Below are 24,886 nucleotides of genomic sequence, written 5' to 3' on the forward strand. Positions count from 1 at the left end.
CCTTAGCTAGCTTAAGACTAGTACCGTATATTTCTGAATCCAAAACTATTGTTTCCCTCAATTCCGTGCCGGAAAAAATGCGAGATCAGCTTGCCTTTGCATCATACGGCTCGAGCTTCCAGTAAACTTTAATTCTACACTCTTCCTTACTTAACCACTTTAGCTTTGAAATGAGCAGACGTAGTGGTTCCTTCCAATAGGGAAGACTAAGGGAGGTCTGTATCTTATTTTTAGTGTAGTTTTATAGTAATCTTTGAAAATTTACCCAGTATGTGCTGTAGATGTTCTTTCTGTAATCCTGTATATACATGGTGGACCATTTTTTCTTGATACGCTCCTCTAATAGATAAAAAAAAAAGGCCGAAATTGTGTACCATGCCGAAATTTTATCGGTAGGGAACATTGTTTGACCTTCGTTTTGATACCATCAGTCTTACTGTTGCAAACCGAATATGAAGTTTTTTCGTGTGGCATTACGTCAATCTATTACATATTTCAAATCTACATGTTAAAAACTTAAAATGTCACAGTGTTGCAAACTAAGGACGCTGTAGTTTCACAAATATTCAAATTTTGGTGGTCTTTGTAAGGAGGAATAACACAAGTGAGACGGACAAAGCAATGCACATCCAAAGTACTTCAGTGTTCAATACTGTTAAAGTTGTCATAAATACGCCATTTTAAGCAACTTATCGAATTTAGCCATTTTTTCATTTTCTCCGAAATTGGATGTCATATTTATGTAAACACTTTTACGAAAGTCAAAATTTAATTTGTTTTATTTTTTTCTTCCATTTTCGAAATTCGTCATACTATGACGGTTGTATCTGATACTAGGGTACTTTAGATTAGCATTACCCCGTCCGTGTCACTTGCATTATTACTGCTTAGAACCCTCCGAAATTTAGTTGCTTCAATGTTTGCAACACTGAACACGTCCTTAGTTTACAACACTTCATAATACATGTGGTATTGTAAGTTTTTGTTGAACATGATCTGGCGTAGTGCTATTTAGAAAACAACTTCATGCTGGGTTTGCAACACTTCGGGTTGTATTGGAGAGTCAATGCTGGAATATTTATATTCGAAGGAATAAATACACTGACACTCATAACCAGATCTGCGAAACTATAGAAGCTCGTGTCACGTCCATGGTAACGAAGTTTGAACTCACCTCACTTCACTGTGACACCACCAGTCATTGTTCCACGTGATACGCCTGTCTTGCAGTAGTGGTCCTACAGCGGAGTTTCCATTGCAGGAGACCTGCGTTGAAAAATATTGTGGTCCAAACGATGCCATTCCTCCTGACAATGATTCCAAAGACTCTCAATTGTACGGGGACGTGTGCTTCCGAAGGTCCATTTTCATAACGGAAATCCACAAAAATTCCATGAAAGAGGCATCGTTTTTTTTTTTTTTAAAGGGGGGGGGGATGTCGCCTGAATGCCCGTTCACGTGTCATCCGATCCATGTATGTCTACGTGGACCTTGCCGTATGACTGGATGTCTTGTCCTGGTGGATGACAACACTAGGAATATCATAGTGTTGCTGCTATAGAAAGTAGGAATATCATGTCTGTCGAGTGTCTCTAAAATTATGTTCTGGTAATAGGCAACATTGATTTTTAGCCTTTTTGTCCACTCTGTGCATTGAAAGTTTGCTGTCGTAGCAGTAACCACCAGTCAATGTGAACCCACGTGGAAAATTTTCATCACATTCACATACCCAGTCAGATCGACCTGGAATTACGTGGATGATAGTAGATGCTTTTTGCCACATACCGACATACACCCATGCTTCATTCAGTGACATTACATACTTCCAGGAGATGGCGTTCGTAGAGCTTTCGGCTGTTGATCTTCCTCTCCTGGATATGAGAAGCTCGCAGCTTATGAATTTGAGCCTTCTGCTTCTGCACGATTTGTAAGTCTTGACATATGATGCGATTTCTAGTTACGGGAGAACATTGCACTGCCTATGCAGTTGATCTTTGTGTTATCGGGTTTTCACGTCGCACCAGGGAGCTCACTTTCAATACAACAGAGGGGAGACGCTTAGGCTTCTGATATGTTCAAGGTCCACTTGGATCGATTCCAGCAATAGGTACGCTGCACGTTTTTTGGCGATTCAACACTTCGTTGATGTCCTCCTTTGATACATGAAAGTCTTTCGTCTTACACTGTTTAATGATCTGGCTATAACAAATGTCAGAAGGGGCACAGTTATTATACCTCTCCCAGAAGACTGGGATTTTTTTTCGGTGTCATGTAACCACTCACACATATACCATCTTTGCAAGTCTAGACACAATACTTTCGCACTACCAGCTCTGGTTTGCTCTCTACTGTGAACACGTGCTGCTTCTGGTGTACGAAATTTGTTACCGTGAACGTGAAACGATCTTCCGTACTAGGCGTTTAATCTCAAAACTGTGTGCAAGTAGTGTTTTTTGCACCTTACGTTGAAATAAGATGGGATTTTGCGAATGCGATCCGTAAAGGGAAGTTATCTTTTATTATTTATTTATTTTATTTATTTTACGAAATGTTACCATAGGAAAGGTAAAGGTAACGAGGGTATAAGTAGCTCCAATAAAACCGAACTTACATCAAGTATTTTGGAATCAGAAAAAAAATGTATACAGTGTATCTCCTTCATACTTTCTATAAACTTTTTCTCCCCATACGAAGAACTGTAATTGAAGGGTAAGGTGAAAAACAAGAAATGTCTATGTATGTGGTTTATCGGGTGCTTTTTCCTATCTGTTGGTGACTCTTGGTACTATTTGACTGTGTATGCCATGTATGCGTAGGTGTAGAAATGTCCATGTAAAAAGAGCAAAAGATTTGACTAACGCTATTCTTTTTTACGCGGTTTTCATTATTAAAACGCCGTTTTCTCGAAAATGCAGTTTTGTGACATTCCTTCTTTTTTTCCCTTACTCTTCAATTTTGCAAGTTGAGAAATAAAAGAATTGAAGGAAGTAAGAAATAATAATAGGAAACAAAAAATTTGGAAAAGAAGTACGAAAACATAGATAACATTGATCGGTTGACACTGTTTCCTGCCCCTATCATAGTTGATTTGAAATATGAAAGAAACGAAAATATTTGTGACATAGATGTTGTAAGTATTCTTTACTCAATAGTTGTATGACAGTTCTATAAAACTGAAAACCTGTTCATCACTCCAAATTGTCGTTGTGTATTTTGGGTTATGTAAAAATTAGAATCATTGCACCCTTAATTAATCTGAAATTAATTTTCTTTTACCCACAGAAATATACCGTATTGTGTCTCAAAAGCAGATACCAGACAGTCCTGATGAAGACACACCATCTGGCAACATGAAGCCTATCCACGTGGAGCCAACTGATGAAAGTAGTTCATCTAAAAAGACATGCTGTCAACCTTAAAGTGAAGAATAATAATGGGACTGAGGACTGATGTTAACATTTTTTTTTCTTGTGAAAAACAATTGGTGGCTGAAACTCACTGATGAAGTGACAATTAAAAAGAAAACAGTAATAGCAGCAACTTCTTCGTATTCTACAATACATCAGTGATTACTTAACAGTTGCCACTGGAATTCTTGTAAAGGAAAAAAAGATAGTAATTAAAAATAAATGACCAGTTTTTTTGATTGTCCTTATACACCATTGCATCACTTAAAGTAATAGTGTTATGTAAAACACATCCTTTTGCATTCCTGTTGCAATGGGGGTATATTTTTTAAAAGCTATCTCTAAGTAAAAACCTGTTGGGTATTTTTAAGTTATTTATGCACCACTTAAAATATATTTGAAGTTTTTGTGTAGGTTTTCTTTTTTTCAAGATTGTAAATATATATATTCAAAGAAGTATAACTTTTTCTGTTCTATATCGATTGGGTTATTTTCTGAACATGCAAATTTTTATGAATGCAGTGTTAGACAAGAAGAATGAAGAACGCCATAGTTGAAGTAGTTGGTGAAACTTGTTCATCGTCATCGAGTTCCTTCTGGAGCTCTGCAGTCAATTGCATAAATAATTATAATGTTAACTGTTCTTAAGTTTATGTTGCAAATGCACATAAGCATTTTTCGTAGTTCGTTTGAATGAATCTGGTGCTGTCATTAGACACTTGTGGGATATTGTTGCCTGACTTGTACATTGTTGCGAGCTGTAGTTAACTTATAGGCATTGAGTTAAGAATTTTTAGAGCTGATGTTTAAAATTAACAAGAAAGTAGCTAAATACACACTAAATACATTAAAAACATAAATATGAGCTTTCTTCATTCACTCTACTTTGTGATGTGAATTTCAGCCATTTTTTTGTAATGTTTGAGATGTTAATGCTGACAAAAGAAAAATCAATCTGTTGTAATTACAGTTTATGGCCAAAATAAATTCATTCTATTTAAAATTTCTCTTTTCTCATTAACGCAAGAAACAGGTTAGTTGGCAGAATATGCTCATAGAGTAACTATATTTATTTGGGTTTATGGCTGGGTCAGTAGCAAGAAAAGAAATAGAGAAGTCAAATACATTAGCACTGGTGGTTAATTCGTGTGTTACATTGTTTTGAAACGTCGGAGTAAATAAAGAATTTAAAAATGTAACTGACTGCGTAATTAGATGTATTATTGTCTCTTCGAGAAAACATAGACGGAAAATATAACAGTCCTTGATAATATTAAGGCAGTTCTTGTGTCCAACATTGCAGTATCGTTAAGTGTAAAACAATTTTGGAATTGTAATTCTGTATACATATCGAAGAAAAAAAAAACACTTTTTAACGCATTATTTATTGAGAGTTACTAATCAGTTTGTAATTTTTGTGGTCAGATGCTTCATTATGGCTCATATATACATATGGATGTGTATATACATATATATATATATTGAATGCTTTAGCAGCCCAAAATTGTTGCTTTACACAGGGTGTTTATATATGTGCTCTAAATTGTATTCCCAGTGTTAATTAGCTGGGTACAGAAATAAGTGCCATTAGTTATAATAGTTGGGGGAAAAAACGATGATCGAAGAATATTGAAATGTGAGTGTACAGAAATTCAGCCCATGACACGCAATAATGATCATACTAGAGCTGTATGAATGGGTTGTTAGCTGCAACTGCCTTCAATGTAAGCTTGTAAAGTGAGCCAGTACTTTGCACGACTATTTAACAAGGAATAAATATATATATATAATTGAGATTGTAATTCAAGTGGTGATAATTTTTATAGTGCTGTATGTTTTGTTCCCTAATCCCTAATATATTTTTTTGTTCCAGAGTATCGACTTGCTGTGAGATTGGTTTCAAAATATATAAACATGAGACATTTCGTTTGAATTTCTGGTTTTGTATGGAAAACTGTTTGAATGTTCTGGTGAAATCTGTTATTATCAAAGCATTCAAAGATATATATAAAATAGATATATATATGCAACATATACTGTATCATCCTCTTATTTCATATAGTCAATATTATAATGCGGGCCTTTGTTATTTATAATATTTGTAGCTATAAAGTCGTTATTGTTCTCAATAATTTTATTGTAGTTTTATTGAGTTCTATATCTTCAGTGAAAATTCATTTTTCTGATTAGTCGAACACTTAAAGGTTGAATATTTTCACAATGTTCATAGTGTTATATTAAAATTCAGCTTTCAATACGGAAATTGTGACGTAAGAGAAACTCAACAATTGCTCTTCGAGAAGTCTCACGCTTTTTAAAAATAATTTTATTGAATGTTGAAGACATTTCCTGAAAGTAATATATATGTATTTTGCGTATTACATCCACCAAATTCATGTTCATTTTTTTTGGGATGCCGCTTATAGTGGACTCGATGACGTTGCTAATGGTTAATGACGAAAAGTTACTACCATACTACAATTACATGCATGATTCTCGTGAAGCTGTTAAAGTAGAAAGCTTAATGTTGGGGCAACATGGATGTGAAATAATTGTTTAGTGCATAATGTTTGGAAGTGAATTTAGTGTTCCAACTGCTCGCATTAGAAGAGCTGTTTCGAGTTCTTTTTGTGTGTGGGCACACACATTAATACGAATGTAGTGCGAAATTTCAATGATTGTGCTACCTGGTTATTTGAACACAAGTTGAATCAATAAGTTATCTTAATACTGTTAATGGAGGGATTAGATTAAGAATTTTCGCTTCTTGAAGTAGAGTATTTCTTTCATATGTCTGAAGGTGTGCGCTTTACAGCATTAAGTGAGATACTATATATTTTGTCGAAAATATTGTATTGTCGGACTTCACTATTTCAAATAGTTACTAGTGTAACATAATTACTTTCAACAGTTCGGTAGTAATAGTTCAAGAAGTCTCATTTCTTCCGTGAAAATCCATCTCGTGAAGATCATTAGCTAGCTTCGGAGAATAATTGGCTGAAAGTCGGGAAAATTAAATTTTACTGAAGAGCAGTTCGAAAGTTCTAATGGTTCCTGTAATGCGGAGTATAGTTAAATCAACACAATTTCTTGATGTATTAATACATCACCAAGAAATCATGTTCTAACTGTATTCCGTATTACAGGAACCATGAGAACTTCCGAACTGCTCTCCGGTAAAATTTACTTTTCCCGACTTAGCCGGTTGTTCACTTGTACCAGTCAGTTAATCTAATAGAAGTGGGAAAACTTATTACAGAAAATTTATTATTAGGATCAGAATAACATAAAAATTCTTTAATGTGATGTGGCTTCTTTTACAAAATAAAAGGAATTGTTTAATAACGCAACGAGATTAGAAATAGTAAGAATTGATAATACTTTTATTTTTTAAGGGAAAATCCATTAGACACATGTTAACCATAAGAGACAAGACACATGGATTCTCAGATTAGAAGGTAAAAACACCCCCCCCCCCCAAAAAAAATCATTGATCGATCTTTTCATTAACACCTCTGTGAACCTTAATTAGGTTAAGAATGTGCACAGACGTAAAGCTGATTAATTTCATGATTATATTTTAGGAATATATTCTTTTCATGCTAAGAGAGATGTGCAAGTTTACAACCACATTAATTCATTACATTTTGGAACAACAATCAAATAAACGAACAAAGGATGATATAAACATGTAGATTTGAAGATAATGTTCAAACAAGTAACGGTAACGCAGTTCATAATTGAGTGATGTGCTAACGTGGTTAGTGAATAATGTTCCTGGGAGGTACTAGTGCAATATACAGTTCAACCTTGTTACACAAAAAATAAAGTATAATAGTAAATTCTACATTTAAGAGTTCAACGAAAAAAATGTTCAAGGATGAGCCATGTACCATTCGAGAGATCTTATTGAGCTAAACAAAATATGGGTGAGTGCAAATTCCTCATGCCAAGTTCTCAGGAAAAACTTTTTTTTTTTTTTTTTTTTTTGTAAATCTAAAGTTTATGGTGTACAAAAGCTACGCCGCCACCTATTAAGATGAATCTGACACTGGAGTGTATACTGCGAAAGTTTTTGATTAGACATTAAGAAAACCGTACACGCATGGTTAATGAGATAGTCCAAAATAAAATGTACTTTTTTTACTTCAATTTCTGTGTAATGCTCAGAATCCAACTAAACAAACTGCATTGTCTGAAAGCTAAATTTTTATGCGTTGCTTTCGAGGAAATATGGAGAAACCTATTTTTATGGCGCTAGAAAGTAGGTCGTTCGTTGCCAATAGTAGTTGATAGCTTTTATATCAACTACTATTGTTTATATAGAAAGTACACTGTTAAGTAGCATATTGTATCCATTGTTTGTCTTCTAAAAGTGATACACACAGTCCTAACACTGATTGCACATAGTACAGAGTGCTAAAAAGTGTGGAGACATCCAAATATATTCCAAACCGTTCAGAATTGGGAAAAAAATGTGAGACGAGGGGGAAAATCTTTTTTGAGACATATGACACCATCGGGCGCCATCTTGAAATGTCTGGAACTTTTTTAAAATGGGAACCTTATCGTGTGATGCATCAAATAGGAGTGACAATTTTCCAGGAATCCAGTGGTGAAATCTTTTTGTTTCTACGACCAATCGTTATAAAGTTTAACAGATTTTCTGCACTTACCTGGAGATAACACTGTGGGCAATGTGTTGTGGCCCACTGACCAATGCCACAGCAATTGTTCAATGTGCCGTCCCTCCTTGAGCAATCGTTAAATATATTTACTGCTGCCAGTCATCCATTACCCTGTCCAGCATGTCCTGAAGAATGCTGGCACACGCGTCAATAATCCTGCGTTGAAGGTGGTTAATGTCCCTGATCTTGGTACCATACATAACGTATTTGACGTTGCCCCACAAAAAGAAATCCAATGGAATGAGGTCTGGGGAGCGCGATGGCCATTTCCACAGGTCCTCATCGGCCTATCCATCTCTGTGGGAATTTCTTATCGAGATACTCACAAGCACATAATCCAAATTGAGGTGATGCCCCGTCATGTATAAAACAAAGGGAAAGAGCCATCCTCTAACGCGACGCCCGGCAAGATCTTTTCCTCAAGCACGTGATTGTAGGTAATTGCATTTAAATTGCCCTCGATGAAGAATGAGCTCACTACACGGGTACCCCACCATCACTTTGTCAGAGCAAACGACTCGAGAATCGTCGTACGAGTATGGATTGTTTTCACAGCAATATCGGTGATTTTGCTTGTTCACCTGCTCCCCCTCCCCCCAAAGAAAACAGCCTCGTTAGAGAACCACGTTATATGCGTATCGAGGATTGTCTGATTTGTTCCGCAGCCCCCACAGAATTCGACTCGGTGGTGTGGATTATTCTCGGTTAGATGTTTGAATAGCTGTATCTTTTATGAGTGCCACTTATGCACAGATACGATTCGCAGGATGGACGTACGAGATAAACCACATTCTTGGGGTAGGCGACGAGTACTGTGGGTGGGACTTTTTGCGAAATGATGGCAATACAGCACAGCATTGGATGTCGCTTCGTCCGTCGCTGTGCGTGGCGTGTCTGCTTTTGGTTTGTTTTCCACCGACCTGGTTTCCTTAAATTGCACTATGGGAAATAGTCTCCCGTTCTGGGTGACGAGCGTTAAAATCTGCGATCTGTCTGCTGCCGCGCTCTCCTAAGATTAACACGATCTCTATCCGTTCATTCCTTGTTAGTACCTTTCAGTGTTACGCCACCTGAAACAAAGGAAAATCGGTTAAAACTTCGCAACGGTTGGTCGTAGAACCGAAAACATTTCATCACTGGATTCCTGAAAAAAAAGTTCAAGTGCCGGCCTATGGTGCCATTATGTTTCAAAAGATTCCCCCCCTCGTCTGCAAACATCACCTTTTTTTCCCCCAATTCTGAACGGCTTGGATTTTTTTGGGTGTTCCACACTTTTGGACCATCCTGTACTTGTAATCACTAAAATGTCTTGATTTGAAAAATATACGCTTAGGAAAGAATGAAAAAAGTAATCGTAGACATGAATAATTTTATAAATATAGCCGCCTTTGTAAAGCAGCTTTCTGGTGTGTAGTTCCGGACCTCTGTATAGAAAATTTTCTTCCTGGTAATTTTTGGTATGAGATAAAGTATATTTTTCTTTAAAGTTAATTGCATGAAAGTTGAAGTAAATTAACTTCATTATGTATTGGGTTGGCCCATAAATTTCGGCATTTTGGTTTCCACAAAAATAAACAAGAAATGAACAAGAAATCAATCAATAATGTATTCTCAGTTGTTTTCTCAACTTTCCCTAACTTTCAACAAGCTGTTCAGTGCCTTGGTTTGTTTGCTCGCGGTGTCGCCCGTTTATCGGGGCTAAGCCATTTTTTTTCGCTGATTCATATTGACGTTCAGGCACCATCTTTTGTTGCCGGTAAGAATTTGGTCGAGGAATCGCTGCTTCTCTGTAAGTTGACCGATGACGGACAGACAAACTGGTGGAGATCGTGACTCGTTGATTTTTGTTGTTCAAAGCATGCGGAACCCAATATTGCGCTCAATTCGTCAATATTTGAGTCTTTCTAATCGAATGAAGGTGACTATATGGTACTGTGAAAGCATTCCATTATATCTGCCAGTTCCCTCGTCGTTTGGCGTAGATCATTGTGAATAAGTTGTTTCAGTCGCTCCTCATCGAACTGAACGGGGCGTCGTGTGCGATGTATTTTTGAGGGTGAAATTACCGTAATTGAATCGCTTTAACTAATTTTGAGCTGTCTTAAGAGGCATCGCTTCTTCGCCATACACTTCAGAAATCTCTCGTACAGCTTCTGTAGCTTTGACACCTCGGGACAATTTAGACATGAACAAAAAGTGTATCAGCGATTTTTTTTTTTTGGTAGAACAAACAAAATTCTTTATGAAATACCATAAAAGGCATTGCTAAACATTTTATTTTCACTTAAAAAGTTTTTTACGGATTTGGTAATGAATAGAGCTTATATTTAATAAGCAATATTTTAATGTAATGTAGAGTACACAGACAGTAGTAAGGAAGTAATGAATATGATAGATTCGTATGAAAATGACATATCAGTGTGTCAGAAATTCATACAAAGATTCTTTGCAATTGAGTTCGAAATTGCATAGGGAATAATAAAGTGCAGCTTCTGTTCAAAATATAGCTTATTCTATTAGATAGTTCTTGATCAACTTTGAGAAAACTATGTTGACATTCAGGAGACTTAAGGGAAAATCCTCGCAAATACTTCTCCATAACGATCACCGCACACTGGACGAAATGCACAATCTAGCTCTGCAAAAGTCCAAAATCAAGTTGCTTGGAATCTCACCCATTGTACCCGTAATAAGTCATGAACAAATCACAGATGACAGGAACAACAGTAGGAAAAATATGAAGTTCTGGAAGGAAATGGGTTTGCACGTATAAAAGACGGGTTGTGATACAGCAGCAGGTATTACTAATGGTCAGATTTAGAGGATCAAAGTTAACCCATCATCCTCAACATTTGTTTGACTATTAGGAATCGAGAACTGCTCCATTTGATGCTGCAGGGATGTACTATAATTGAAGTACAAATCGACTGAAAAATTAAATGTGTTTACCACAAGTTGCACGCGTACAACATCGGAAGTTGCTATTCGTACAAAAAGGTGTGTGATATTGCATTTTAAAGGAAAACAATAAAGATATCCACCTCGAAATTTGTGCAATAAATGAATGTTCTCGTATGCAGTAATAGTGACATTAGCTGCAGAAAACTGCAATCTGAGTGTTTAATAATTTCAGATACGATATCTGTATCCCGGAGAGAGTTGTTTGATATTTGGCGTGAAAAAAGAATCCTTACTGCCAAAAATGCTGCAGTTGCAACACGTCTGAAACGGACTGAGACTGGAGAAGATAAACTCAGATGAAAACTAGTACATTCAGCAGCAAGTAAACAATTTTAATAGCAAAGTATATCAAAAATGGCAGAAATGGAATCGTGTACTGACGCTATCGTATCTGAAATGATCAAACACATCATCAGGTTGCAGTTTTCTGCAGCTAATGCCACTATTATTGCATACGAGAACATTCATTTATTCCACATAAACAAATTTCGAGGTGGATATCTATATTGTTTTCCCTTAAAATGCAATATCACATATCTTTTTGTACGTGTGCTACTTGTGGTAAACGCATTTAATTTTTCCGTCAATTTATACTTAATCATAGTACATCCCTGCAGCATCAAATGCAGCAGTTCTCGATTCCTAATAGTCGAACAAACGTTGAGCACGATGGGTTAACTTTGATTCTCTAAATCTGACTACCATTAGTAATACCTGCTGCTGTATCACAACAACTGGCGCAAATCCCGGGGGGACGAGGGGACATGTCCCCCAATCTTGGACCTGGGGGGACTGTCCCCTCCAATAATCTGACTTAAAAAGTGCTTTTTGGGATAAGTGTGATGATTTGTGTCCGACTGCCACAAAGGAATGTAAGATGAAATTGATTTCTCTTGGCTTTTCCATTTTTTAAAAAAGAATCGTATTCTGTAGTATTTCAAACTGAACTTCGTGCTGTAGTGCGTTTCGTAGTCTCATCAATATGTATTAATTCCACTTCCGCTACTAACTAACTAACTAACTCTATGGCCTATGGAACCCGGAGGTTCAGTGCCGCGTTCACAAAAGCTCTCCACTCACTTCTATCCTTAGCTAATTGCATCCAGTTTCTACTTTGTATTCCTATCTCTGCGAGATCCATCTTAATATTGTCCTCCCATCTGCGCCTAGGTCTTTCTAATGGTCGTTTTCCTATGGGTCTACCAGTCAAGACTTTGAAAGCGTTTCTATTTTCTTCCATTCTAGCTACATGACCTGCCCACCTAAGCCTCCTAGACTTGACGACCCTAACAATGTTGGGTAAACCGTATAAACTATGTAGTTCCTCGTTATGAAGCTTCCGCCATTCCCCATTCTCGTTCCTCTTGGGTCCGAATATTCTTCTCAGGATCCTGTTCTCAAATACTTTCAGTCTATGTTCTTCCCTCAGAGTAAGCGACCATGTTTCACAACCATACAGAACAACAGGCATGATTATCGTTTTATATATTTTAAGCTTCAAATTCCTCGACAGAATTCGCGACGACGAGATTTTGAACCGAATAGTAACACGAATTCCCTGCTTTTAGTCGACATTTAATTTCTTCGTGAATATGATTTTCGTCTGTTAATATTGATCCTAAATATTTGAAAGTATCCACTTTATCAAAAGCATTATTTAATATTTTAACGCCTCCACAATTTGCCGTATTACAGTCCCGACGCACTTCCATGTATTTAGTTTTCTCTGCATTTACTTCTAAATCCATGTCCCTGCAAGCGTTTAATAAGATCTCTGCATTTATTTCTACTGTTCTCCTATCATCCCCTATTAAATTTACATCATCAGCATATGCCATAACCTGGTGAATGCCGTTCAACTTTAGGCCCTGGTTGCTATCTTTGATTTTCCTTATGGCGTATTCCAGCACAAAGTTAAATAATAATGGCGACAACGCATCTCCTTGTTTCAGGCCATTTTCGACGTGGAAGCTCGTGGACAAAAATTTTCCTACCCGGACTTTACTTTGGGATTCACTTAAACATATCTTAATTAACACTTTAAGCGCCATGTGCATATATTTTATGCACACTTGGTCTGTTCCTGGGGGCCATTGCATATATTTTATGCACACTTTGGTTTTCTCCTGGAGGCCAAGGCATATATTTCATTTTTTCCTGTTTCGAGTCAGTTTTTTTTCTTCTTTGTTTCTTCAAAAATATTAATTTTGTTGTCGTTCTATACATTTTACTATAGTTTATGATGATTTTTTGCGAAAATACGAGTGTGGATAAATTATATACACATGGCCCCTGGGATAAAATTGCGAAGTAAATTTTCATGTTATTGAAACTTACGATAAATTTATTTCAAAAGTTTTGCTAAATAACTTCTTATACTGGTCGAAATTACAAAGTGTGTGGAGATAACATTTCAAAAAGTATATATTTTTCTAAATATTCTATCTTATTTTTTATAAACGAAGAGATAACAAAGATTTTCTCTTAAGAAAATATAAGAACAAGTCACAGTTTATCTCAGAGTTAGCAGGAAATATCACCATTGCTTTCAATTTTTCAGTTGCAATGTGTTTTTCAAAGAAAACAATCTTGACTAGTCGCTTTGCCTTCTGAACATCCGCAACACACAGTTAAAACTTGCTTAGTGCTTCGCTGCGTCTGCTCTTCCATAGCGCTGAGACAGCTTGGTGTGTAGAATTCTGTAGAATAACGTCTTTTCTTACCTGATGTTTGGAGAATGTGTTTTCTTCGAGTAGGTTGCCCATCGGAATAACGGCGCCGACTTTCCAAAATTATGTGGATGTATATCAATGCCAGGACGTGTTATGTGTTTTCATGGAAGTCTCTATATCTGATGTGATTTATTTTTAGTTAAATCTTATAGCCCTTATCTCATAAAGGATTGTTCTGTCATAAAGTAAAATATACCGGTACTATAAATGTAATTTGGGGCTCGCCCTAGCTCTGTGGTAAAAAGGCTGAAATAAACGCAATAGCCGGGTCCAAACTAAAAATCTTGTGCGTCCAGCGCACCCACAAGATTATTTGTGTGGGTGTCTGAGCCCCGGAGCACCCACGTAGTCGGCGCGCATGCATCTGAATGAACTGTGTCTTCACTCCCTTCTGGGTTGTTGTTCCATAAGAAGCCATCTGGTCGGATACATCAATATTCGATTTTTGATTCATTCTATTCCAAAATCGTAGATGGTATTTTTTTGTTGTGCTTGTATGTAACTTCTGTCATGGTTAGCACGTATTTGATATAAACAAATAAAACATCACACTTATCCCTCCACTTCACAACGATCACATTGACATTGCTTTGCAGAGTGATCATTTCACCTTTTTGGAGTTTTGCTGAAACTACAGGTTTTGGATTACCTATCCGTTTCTTCCTAAGGTTCTTATCAAATGTGTTTGATTGTCATTGAGTTTGTTAGTCAAAACAACATTTTTGTAAAAAATGTCTGTGAACAACGTTCTACCGGCATTCAATAATGGACTCATTATTTCCATTACTATCTTAGTTGGCATAGCTTGCTTTGATGATTTGGATTTCTTTCCTCTGTAGAGCTTTACGTACCAAGTGGATCCACCCTTGACGCAAAGCTTGAATAATTTCAGCCCGTATTTGTCTCTTACCTCGCATGTACTGCTTGAAACTAAGTCTTCCTCGAAACGGTCCATTGTCTCATCAATACATACATTTTGTTCCGGTATGTACACAGTCTTGAATTTTTCATTCAACATGGCAACAAGGGGATTGATCTTATGCATTCGGTTAGATTTGTTTTCCACTGATTCGTTATCAGAGAAATGAAACATACTAAGAAGTAGTTCAAACCGGTTTCGAGGCATACACTTACTAATATTGTTTTCATATAGTGGACTTTTGGATAAATATTTCCTAATATTTATTTTTACATCCAACCCCATTCACAAAATCAAACCTAAAAACTGGAGTATAACACTCTTATCTGTATCATACCACATGGACAATCTTGCATGATCAGTTGACGTTTCGTTTTCAATGACAGAAGTAATATATTTATCTGCGTATCTGTTCGTTTCAGTTACAGTTAAGTCCAATACTGAGTCATCAACAAATAGCTCATAGTACTATAGCACGTCTTTTGTACCTTGCAAAATATCAATAACCTCACACGTCACACCACCATCAAAATCACATTCGAACTCGTGCAAGTTTCCAAATACTGGATACCACACAATTTCTTTTGTGCAACTAGTCCCAGATTCGGTCTCCTCTGGGTCTATTTCGGAATCACTCAATTGATGGCCACTAAATATCGATTCACCATTCTCTGACTTATGTCTTCTTTTTCGGCATGCCTTAAGGGTATCTTCATATTCATCACCGTAGAAGAATCATACACAGTTTCGGGTGGTGAAAAAGGAGGATTATCTGAATTATTGATGTTAGTAAATAAATCTTCGCTCAAGTCACTCATATCACTTTCCATTCTCTCTAAAATATCTCTTACTGTGTCATCGTTGGCCATATTGAGGTGAAAAAGAATTACTACACGGAGCAGGTATTTCTCACAACAGTGTAATGTTAACTGAAATGCACTACAATTCAGTTTCTAATGACAATGAACTTTGATTGCCTGCAGTGGTACCAACTTTTGAGTAATTATTGGTCTATTGCTATATGCTGTTCCCAGGGGCCAGTACTAAATATTTGTACACTTGTTTCAACGATAATTGTATAGAAAATCTCTACACAAGCCTATAATCTGTACACTGAATCGTGTAGAAAATATATGCACATGGCCCACAGGTAAAAACTTTTTGTGCATACAATTTATGCACACGGCCAAATAAGGAAAAACAGGAAATACGTAGTTGGTCCCAAGAGGAAAATTCTGATTTTGACCCCTGGCGCTCAAAGTGTTAATCTAATTAGCTTTCTCGGTATTCCAAGTTCTGTAAGAACGTTGTATAATGTTTCTCTCCTAACCGAGTCGTAAGCCTTTCTAAAATCAATAAATAGTTGATGTACCGGGGTATTGTATTCCCACTTCTTTTCGAGTATTTGGCGAATGGTAAATATTTGGTCGATAGTTGATCGATTTCGTCCAAATCCGCACTGATAATCTCCAATAATTTCATCTGCGTATGGGGTCAATCTTGCTAACAGAATATTTGAAAGGATTTTATAGGATGTTGACAGAAGAGAAATCCCTCGATAATTATTACAGTCAGTTTTGTCGCCTTTCTTGTGAATTGGAACAATGATTGATTCTTTCCACTCTTGTGGCAATTCTTCCTTGTTCCAGATAAGGAGAATGAGTTTGTGTATCTTGTTCCACAATTTTTCGCCTCCAGCTAAAATTAACTCAGCCGGAATTTCATCTACACCCGGAGATTTGTGTTTCTTCAATTTCTTTATAGCGGCTTCCACTTCTATTCGATTGGGTTCTGGAATATACGGTTCTGCGGTGTGTATCTCCTTTTCTCCACGCACATTAGTTTTTGGCTGCGTGTTCAGCAAATCGTCAAAGAAATCTTTCCATCTATTTAAGAGGCTATCCGTATCGGTGAGAACTGTTCCGTCAGATTTCTTTAATATATAAGCACGAGGTTGATAGCCTTTCTTAAATTCGCTGATCCCCTTATACATTTTTATTTTTACTATTATCTTCAAGTTCCTTAATTTTAGCTTTCAAAAAATCCCGTTTCTTTGTTCTAAAAGTTTTGGAAGTTTCCCGCCTGATATCTGCGAAATTTTGTGTAGTTGTTCCATTCGGATTTTGTAGCCACTGCAATTTTGCCTGTTTTCTCTTCTCTGCTAGTTTAATGCATTCTTGGTTGAACCATGGTTTGTTCCTACGTATTTCCGCGTGTCCCAATTTTTCTATTGCTGAACTTTTAATGCTATCTCTAATTTCAATCCAAGTATCCTCAACACTAGTGCACTTTGAGTCTTCTAAAACCGCGAATCTATTCGATACTTCAATCTGGTATTCCTCTCTTACCTGGCTCTCTTCTAATTTCTTTAAATTAAATCTCTCCGTTTTCGGACATTGAATATTACCTTTATTCAACGATAATCTCTCCCGTATTATCGCTACTACCAGGTAGTGATCAGTGTCACAATCAGCCCCTCTAAACGACCGGACGTCAATTATGCTAGATTGTCTTCTTCTATCTACTAAAACGTGATCCATTTGATTATGTGTTTTTCCGTCTGGTGATGTCCAAGTGTATTTATGAACGTCGCGATGTGGGAATTTTGTACTCTTCACGATTAGGTTTTTGGATGTTGCAAAGTTCACGAGTCTAACACCGTTGTCATTACTTTCCTTATGCAAACTTTCGTTCCCTATAATCGGTTTGAAAACATCCTCTCGTCCTACCTTCGCATTGAAATCCCCTAATAGAATCTTCATATGGTATCGCGGGAGTTAGTCAAATATCCGTTCCACTTCTTCGTAAAAACTATCTTTTATATCGTCACCCTTATCTTCAGTTGGAGCATGTACATTTAAAACAATAATATCACACCACCGTCCCTTAAGAGTAATAAAAGAAAGTCTGTCAGTAACAAATTCAACCCGTTTAATTGCTGGTAATATTCGTTTGTGAACGAAACACCCTGTTCCTAACTGGTGATTTTTATTTCCTTCCCCGTAAAAGAACGTAAAATTTCCGGAATTCTCAGATCCATTTCCTTCCCACCTAACTTCCTGAACTCCTACTAAGTCCATCCTGTATTTCTCTAACTCACTCGTTACAGATTTTAACGCGCCTACCCTATAAAGACTTCTAATATTCCATGTTCCAAATCTCATGTCCATTTTCTTTTGCTGATGTCGTGCCAAGTTATCAGTCCTTGTCCGAGGCTTTTGTGAATGTTTCTGAACAAGTACTTTTTTTTACAGGATGAGGGTGTTAGCCTTACCCAAACCCCCAAGCTGGAGGACCACTCCTAGTCGTCTGTCCGCGACTGCTTATTCAGTATATTCGCAGCTAACCTCTATATCTAGAGGCCTTCTCCTCGATCCGCAACCTGAGGACGCGCCATGCCGTGGTGACAGGAACCCACGTTACACGGCCACTTCCGCTACTTGGGTACAAATTGCAATAAATGCCAGAGGAGGATATGCCCCTCTCCTCATGCTGAAAAGTTTTCTCAGCTGTAGGTACGGGCACAAATTCCGGGGAAATGGAGAGACATCCCCCCCTAACATTGGAACTGGAGGCTCTCCCAATAATCCGATTTGAAAACTGCTTTTCGCAGGTAAGTGTGATGATTTGTGTCCGACTGCCACAAGGGAAAGTGAGATGAAATTTGTTTCTCTTGGCTTTTCCATTTTTAATGAAAATGAAGGCGTGCGACTGCGTGACGTAACCTGATATGAAATCTTATCTCCTCTCCCCTAGGACCTAGCACACGAAGAGTATATAGACTATCCAATGTCAGTAGAACCCATCTTTTCAGTAAATGCGCATTTAATCTATTTGTAGTATTAACTAGGCACCTACTCATGCTTTGTAAGGTAAAGCTAACTAACTCTATAGCCTATGGAACCCGGAGGTTCAATGCCGCGTTCACAAAAGCTCTCGACTGACTTCTATCCTTAGCCAACTGGATCCAGTTTCTACTTTGTATTCCTATTTTTGCGAGATCCATCTTAATATTGTCTTCCCATCTGCGCCTAGGTCTTCCTAATGGTCGTTTTCCGATTGGTCTTACCGCTAACACTTTGAAAGCGTTCCTACTTTCTTCCATTCTGGCTATATGTCCTGCCCACCTAAGCGTCCTAGACTTGATGACCCTAACAATGTTTGATAAGCCGTATAATTTACGTAGTTCCTCGTTATGAAGTTTCCGCCATTCCCGTTGCTCTTGGGTCCGAATATTCGTCTCAGGATCTTGTTCTCAAATACTTTCAGTCTATGTTCTTCTCTCAGAGTAAGCGACAATGTTTCGAAACTATACAGAACAACAGGTATGATTATCGTTTTATATATTTTAAGCTTCAAATTCCTCGACAGAATTCGCGACGACAAGAGATTTTGAACCAATAATAACACGAATTCCATGTATTTAGTCATTTAATTTGTTCGTGAATAGGATTTTCGTCTGTTAATATTGATCCTAGGTATTTGAAAATATCCAATCTATCAAAAATATTAATATTGTAACGCATTCATAATTTGCCGTATTATGGTCCCGACCAGGGTGCGAATTATCGGGGGGATGAGGGGGATTTCCCCCCTCAATCACATGTTGTCCCCCCCCAAAGAAGTCAGCTGAAGTATCCCCACCGGGGATGCTCACTTTCTTCCCCAAACTATGCTCAGTATAACTTCAAATTTAACTGATTTTTGTCATTTCTTGTAAGTTTAATCTTCTAGCTGTACTTCGAAATGATCGATGTAAACTATTCAGTTTTGGTCATTTCTACTTACCACCTAATTACCCACATTTTCAACGTTGTTTAGTTGAAATATATTATTAGGACTACGGTTGTTACTTGCAACTGACCTTCGTACCTTTCAGTTCGTCATCGTTTGTGAATTTGAATGTACTAATTGCGTAGAACAAAGCCATATATGGATTTATAAATGTTCTTAGCGGTTGGCCAAGAAGAAGTAAACAAATATTTCTTCCACCATACTTGGCGAAGTTCGGACATGTCATATTCATCCTCTACATTTGTATCGATTGTCATCTTATTTTAATTTTTGTTGTAACATGTTATTTCATTTTCCAGTGTATTCTTTGTTAGTATATAGTCTTCATTCCCTAGTAGTTTGTGTGTATGCAACTCAAAAGTTGCATTTTTTAATTTGTGATAATTAGCATAGTAATCACTGCCTTTTACAGTTTTCGGAAATGAACTTTTGAAACTGTACTCAAAATCTGAGATATCAACATGCACGGCAGTGCATGGCAGCCAAGTTCCGCGAAGCAAATGAAAACTGGCCTGCACTGAAGTAAGCATATTATACACGAACAAGAGTTTTGGGTAAAATCGCCGATTTCGAGGCTTTGTAAAAACGATTCTATTAAGGGTAGAAACATGAAATTTAGAATATAAGGAGATATCCCACAGATGTACTCATATGCCAAATCTCACATTCCTACCTTCAACCATATTTGAGTACTGGACCCCCAAAATATGCAGTTTTCAGGCTCACTGACTCACTGACTCACTCATCAAATTGATTAGGTACTTCCCAATTAGATAGAAACGTGAAACTTTGCATAAAGGTACTCTATAACAATTTGAGTATGGAAAAAGTCCAAAATCTGAGGAATGTCCTATGGGAAATTTTTTATGGGCAAAAAACTGACCTTAGCCAGAAAAAAAATCGTTTCACTCACTCACTCATCAAATTGATTAGGTACTTCCCAATGAGGTAGAAACCTGAAACTTTGCATAAAAGTACCCTACAATAACTTGAGTATGTAAAAAATCCGAAATCTGAGGAATGTGCTATGGGAAATTTTTTATAGGCAAAAAACTCCTTAGCCAGGAAAAAAATCGTTTCACTCACTCACTCATCAAATTGATTAGGTACTTCCCAATGAGATAGAAACCTGAAACTTTGCATAAAAGTACCCTATAACAATTTGAGTATGTAAAAAATCCGAAATCTGAGGAATGTGCTATGGGAAATTTTTTATAGGCAAAAAACTGTCCTTACCCAGGAAAAAAAATCGTTTCACTCACTCACTCATCAAATTGATTAGGTACTTCCCAATGAGATAGAAACCTGAAACTCTGCATAAAGGTACATTATAATGACTTGAATATGGAAAAAGTCCGAAATGTGAGGAATGTGCTATGGGAGTTATTTATGGGCGAAAAACTGTCCTTAGTCAAACACAAATCTGTTCATTCTCTCCCTCATCAAATTGATTAGATACTTCCCAATGAGATAGAAACGTGAAACTTTGCATAGAGTTACCCTATAATGACTTGAGCATAGAAAAATTCTGAAATGTGTGGCATGTGTTATAAGAAATTTTTTATTGACGAAAAACTGTTCTTAGCCAAGTAGAAATCGTTTCATTCTCTCAATCATTAAATTGATTAGATAATTCTCAATGAGGTATAGACGTGAAACGTTGTATAGAAGCACCCTATAATGACAAGAGTACTGAAAAAGTCCGAAATGTGATTAATGTGCTATGGGATTTTTTTTTATGGGCGAGAAACTGTCCTTAGCCAAACATAAATATGTTCGTCTTCTCACTCATCAAACTAATTAGGTAATTTCCAATGAGATAAAGACGTGAAACTCTGCATAAAGGTACTGTACCTTATAATGGCTTAAGTGTAAAAAAATTCCGAAATGTGAGGAATGTGCTATTGGAAATTTTTCATGGGCGAAAAACTGTCCTTAGCAAAGCACGGTTCATTCAGTCACTCATCACATTGATTTGTTAGTTTCCAATGATAATGACGTGAAGCTGTGCATAAAGGTACCTTATAATGACTTGAGTGTGAAAAAACTCTTAAATGTGTGGAATGTGTAATGGGAATTTTTTATGGGTGAAAAACTATTTTTAGCCAAGCAGATATCAGTTCATTCATTCACTCGTCACATTGATTAAGTACTTGTTTATGAAATGTTGACGTAAAAGTCTGTGTATTGGTACCTTATAATGACTTGAGTATGGAAAAGGTTTGAAATTTAAATAATGTACTAAGGAAATTTTTATGGGTGAAAACTGTCCGTATCCAAGCAGAAATCGGTTCACTCAATGATTGACTCATTCATAGCATTAATTAGGTACTTCCCAATGAGATAGAAGGATGAATCTCTGCATAAAGGTACTTTATAATGACTTGAGTATGGAAAATGTCCGAAATTTAAGGAAGTGCTATGGAAAAATTTTATGGGTGAAAACTGTCCTTTGTCAAGCAGAAATCAGTTCACTCACTCGCTCATCACATTGATTTTGTATTTCCAATGAGATAAGTCGTGAAACTCTGCATAAAGGTATCTTATAATGGTCTGAGTATGGAAAAAGTCCGAAATGTGATGAATGTGCTATGGGAAATTTTTTATAGACGAAAAATTGTCCGTAGCCATTAGATACTTCCCAATGAGATGAAGATGTGAATGTCTACACGAAGGTAGCTTATAATGGCTTGAATATGAAAAATATCCTAAATTTAAGGAATGTGCTATGGAATTTTCTATGGGTGAAAAATTGTCCTTACTCAAACAGAGATCGGTTCATTTACTCACTCATCATTGATTAGGTGCTTCCAAATGAGTTGAGTTGATTTTAGTTTAGCGTCCCTTTCAGCAGCGAGGCTATATGAGACGTGGACCTACTGATTAACGTGGAATCCGAACCACATGAGCTCCCGCCGGGAATTGAACCCGGGTCCCCCACGCCAAAGGCGCGTACGCAACCGCTTAGCCACGAGGGAGCTCTGCTTCCAAATGGGATAGAGATTTGAAACTCTGCATAATGGTACCTATCTTATGTAATGACCTGTGTAAATAAAGGTTCCAAATTTAAGGAATGTACTATGGAAATTTTTATGAGCGAAAAACTGTCCATAGCCATTAGGTACTTCTTAATGAGATAAAGATGCGAAACTCTCCATAAAGGTACACTATAAAGGCTTGAAAATGAAATTTGAGGAATTTGCTACGAAAATTTTTTCATTAGCAAAAAAAAAAAAAAAAAAAAAAAAAAAAAAAAAAAAAAAACTGTCCTTACATCAGAAATCGGGAATGATTCCGTTATAGAACACATCATGTGCATAGTGATAATGTTGTCAATCGTCTGAGTGGTCGAGTTGGTGCCCTCCTCGCTGGTGTATTGGCTATACTTAACATACGTTATCCGTATGTTACATAGGCACTGCCCTCTTTCCCGCTTAGATGTTACACAATGTCGTTGCAGAATGTCTGATATCTAACAGTCTTCCGTACATTACATACGTCAGCTATAAGTTACATACGGCCATCTGTATTTGAGATCCTGACAGCCTACATACAGTCTTTTCGTTCGTGTGGAAAGTGCGTTTATTCGGAACACTTATACGGAAAGTACGTTCAAATATACTTTTTCAGTTCGTTAAGTCTAACAACTACAGGATTTAGACATGTAACAAACGTTTTTACGTACACCACATAGTTTTTCTCAGTGTGCGAGTAAAATAAGTGAAAGCTAGTAATAAGTATTTAAGCAAGTTAATGAGGCACGTTCTGTGAATCAGTTAACTTTTAAAATCGTGGGCTAAGACACGTACATACTGCCGTAAATTTCGTGGTTGGAAACCCAGACAAGGAAAGCCAATATTTTGTCTTTTTTCGGTGAATATTTTTCCTTTATTGCAGTCATTCCTATTAAATAGATATTGAAATTAATTTGATAAGTAAGATAATGTAGAGGTAAGAATGTTTAAAATTAATGAAGTTTTCGAATTTATGTGAGACCAGCAACAAAATGTAACCGATTTCGTAAATATATTGGTACCAGAGTTATATTATAGTTACCACAGTTGTTATGTAAAAATGTTCTTGATACTTCGTGTCTCTATCTGTGAACAGTGTGAGAATCTCTTACGTATCAGACTTTTCATCAACAGTGAATTTCGTGCCTTTTGCTCTTCATATTTCCTGAATTTGCCCTTCGGGGGTTCGCCCCCACACCCTCGCCTTTGCTCGTCCTACTTCCTCACACCTCTTAAGCTTACAATTCCCGAATTTCAAGTTTCTTTTCCTATTTCAACTATCTAAAAGATAAGATTTTGTATTCCAGGAAAACGCCTATTTAAATAACATGGTGATTTCTTCATCTTCCTTTAGACTCCTTAAAAATTAAAAATATTCAATTTTAGCAATTTTCCTGTTGGTTAGTCCCGGGAGGCTACAATCATGTCAAATTTCATCATTCTAACCCTGCCGGAAGTGCCTAAACGTTTCGGGGTTTAGAAGACGTCCAATATAAATAACATGGAAAAGGTTTTTCTGGTCCCCATAAAACCACTCTAAATTTGGATATTTTCATTTTTACTGACTTACTTAGGTAATACTAACGAAAACGTTGAAGCATACCGAATTTCACGTTTGTATTCCAATTTCAAGTACCTAAAATATGAGATTATTTGTCCAAAAAAGGCCTGTTTAAATAGCATGGGGAATTTCTTAATCTCCCCTTTAGACGCCCTAAAAATTAAAAGTATTCAATTTTGGCAATTTTTCTGTCGGTTAGTTCCGAAAAACTACAATCACGTCAAATTTAATCATTGTAGCCCTACAAGAATTGCCGTATAATTTTGGGGTGTAAAAGGTGTCCCATATAAATACGTACCATGGGAAAGATTTTACAGTTCCCCACAAAAGCACTCTAAATTTGAAATTGTTTATTTTTACTTATTTACTTAGGTAATACTAATGAAAACGTACAAGCATACCGAATTTCAATTTTTTATTCCAATTCCAAGTTCCTAAAATATGAGATTATATGTAAAAAAAAAAAAAAAAAAAAAGACCCATTTAAATAACATGGGAAAATTCTTCATCCCCCTTCATCATTTCAACTTTCCACGTCAACCGGAAGCACCCCTTTAATTTATGCCAGTTCATGTAGCTTTATATACAGTTAGGATATGTTGGTGGCAAATATTATTAAGTTTACAAGCTATTTGAAAGATGTATATCATTGGAAGGAAAACCCGAGGCAGTATGAAACTGCGCAACATGCGAACTCCGTAATTTCACAATGTGGAAAGGTAGAGAACAACTAGGTATATTGAAACACCAGCTATGTCTAGTGATGTAGCAGCGAGGATTCAGCATCAAGGGTTTTGGGCCCTTTTGATA

General features: G+C 36.8%; 1 protein-coding gene across 1 annotated transcript in view; it reads left to right on the plus strand.

The window, feature by feature from the left end:
- The window catches only part of Rab11 (RAS oncogene family member Rab11), a 58,468-nt gene extending 52,929 nt beyond the window's left edge, over positions 1 to 5,539 (plus strand). The window contains exon 5 of the mRNA XM_081748757.1: positions 3,283 to 5,539. Within this exon, the coding sequence (XP_081604883.1) occupies positions 3,283 to 3,419 (137 nt within the window). The 3' untranslated portion in view covers positions 3,420 to 5,539. The remainder of the gene's footprint in view (positions 1 to 3,282) is intronic.
- The last annotated feature ends 19,347 nt before the right edge of the window (positions 5,540 to 24,886 follow it).

Source organism: Thermobia domestica, chromosome 2, assembly GCF_964235325.1.
Source record: "Thermobia domestica chromosome 2, izTheDome1.hap1.1, whole genome shotgun sequence".
Lineage (NCBI taxonomy): Eukaryota > Metazoa > Arthropoda > Insecta > Zygentoma > Lepismatidae > Thermobia > Thermobia domestica.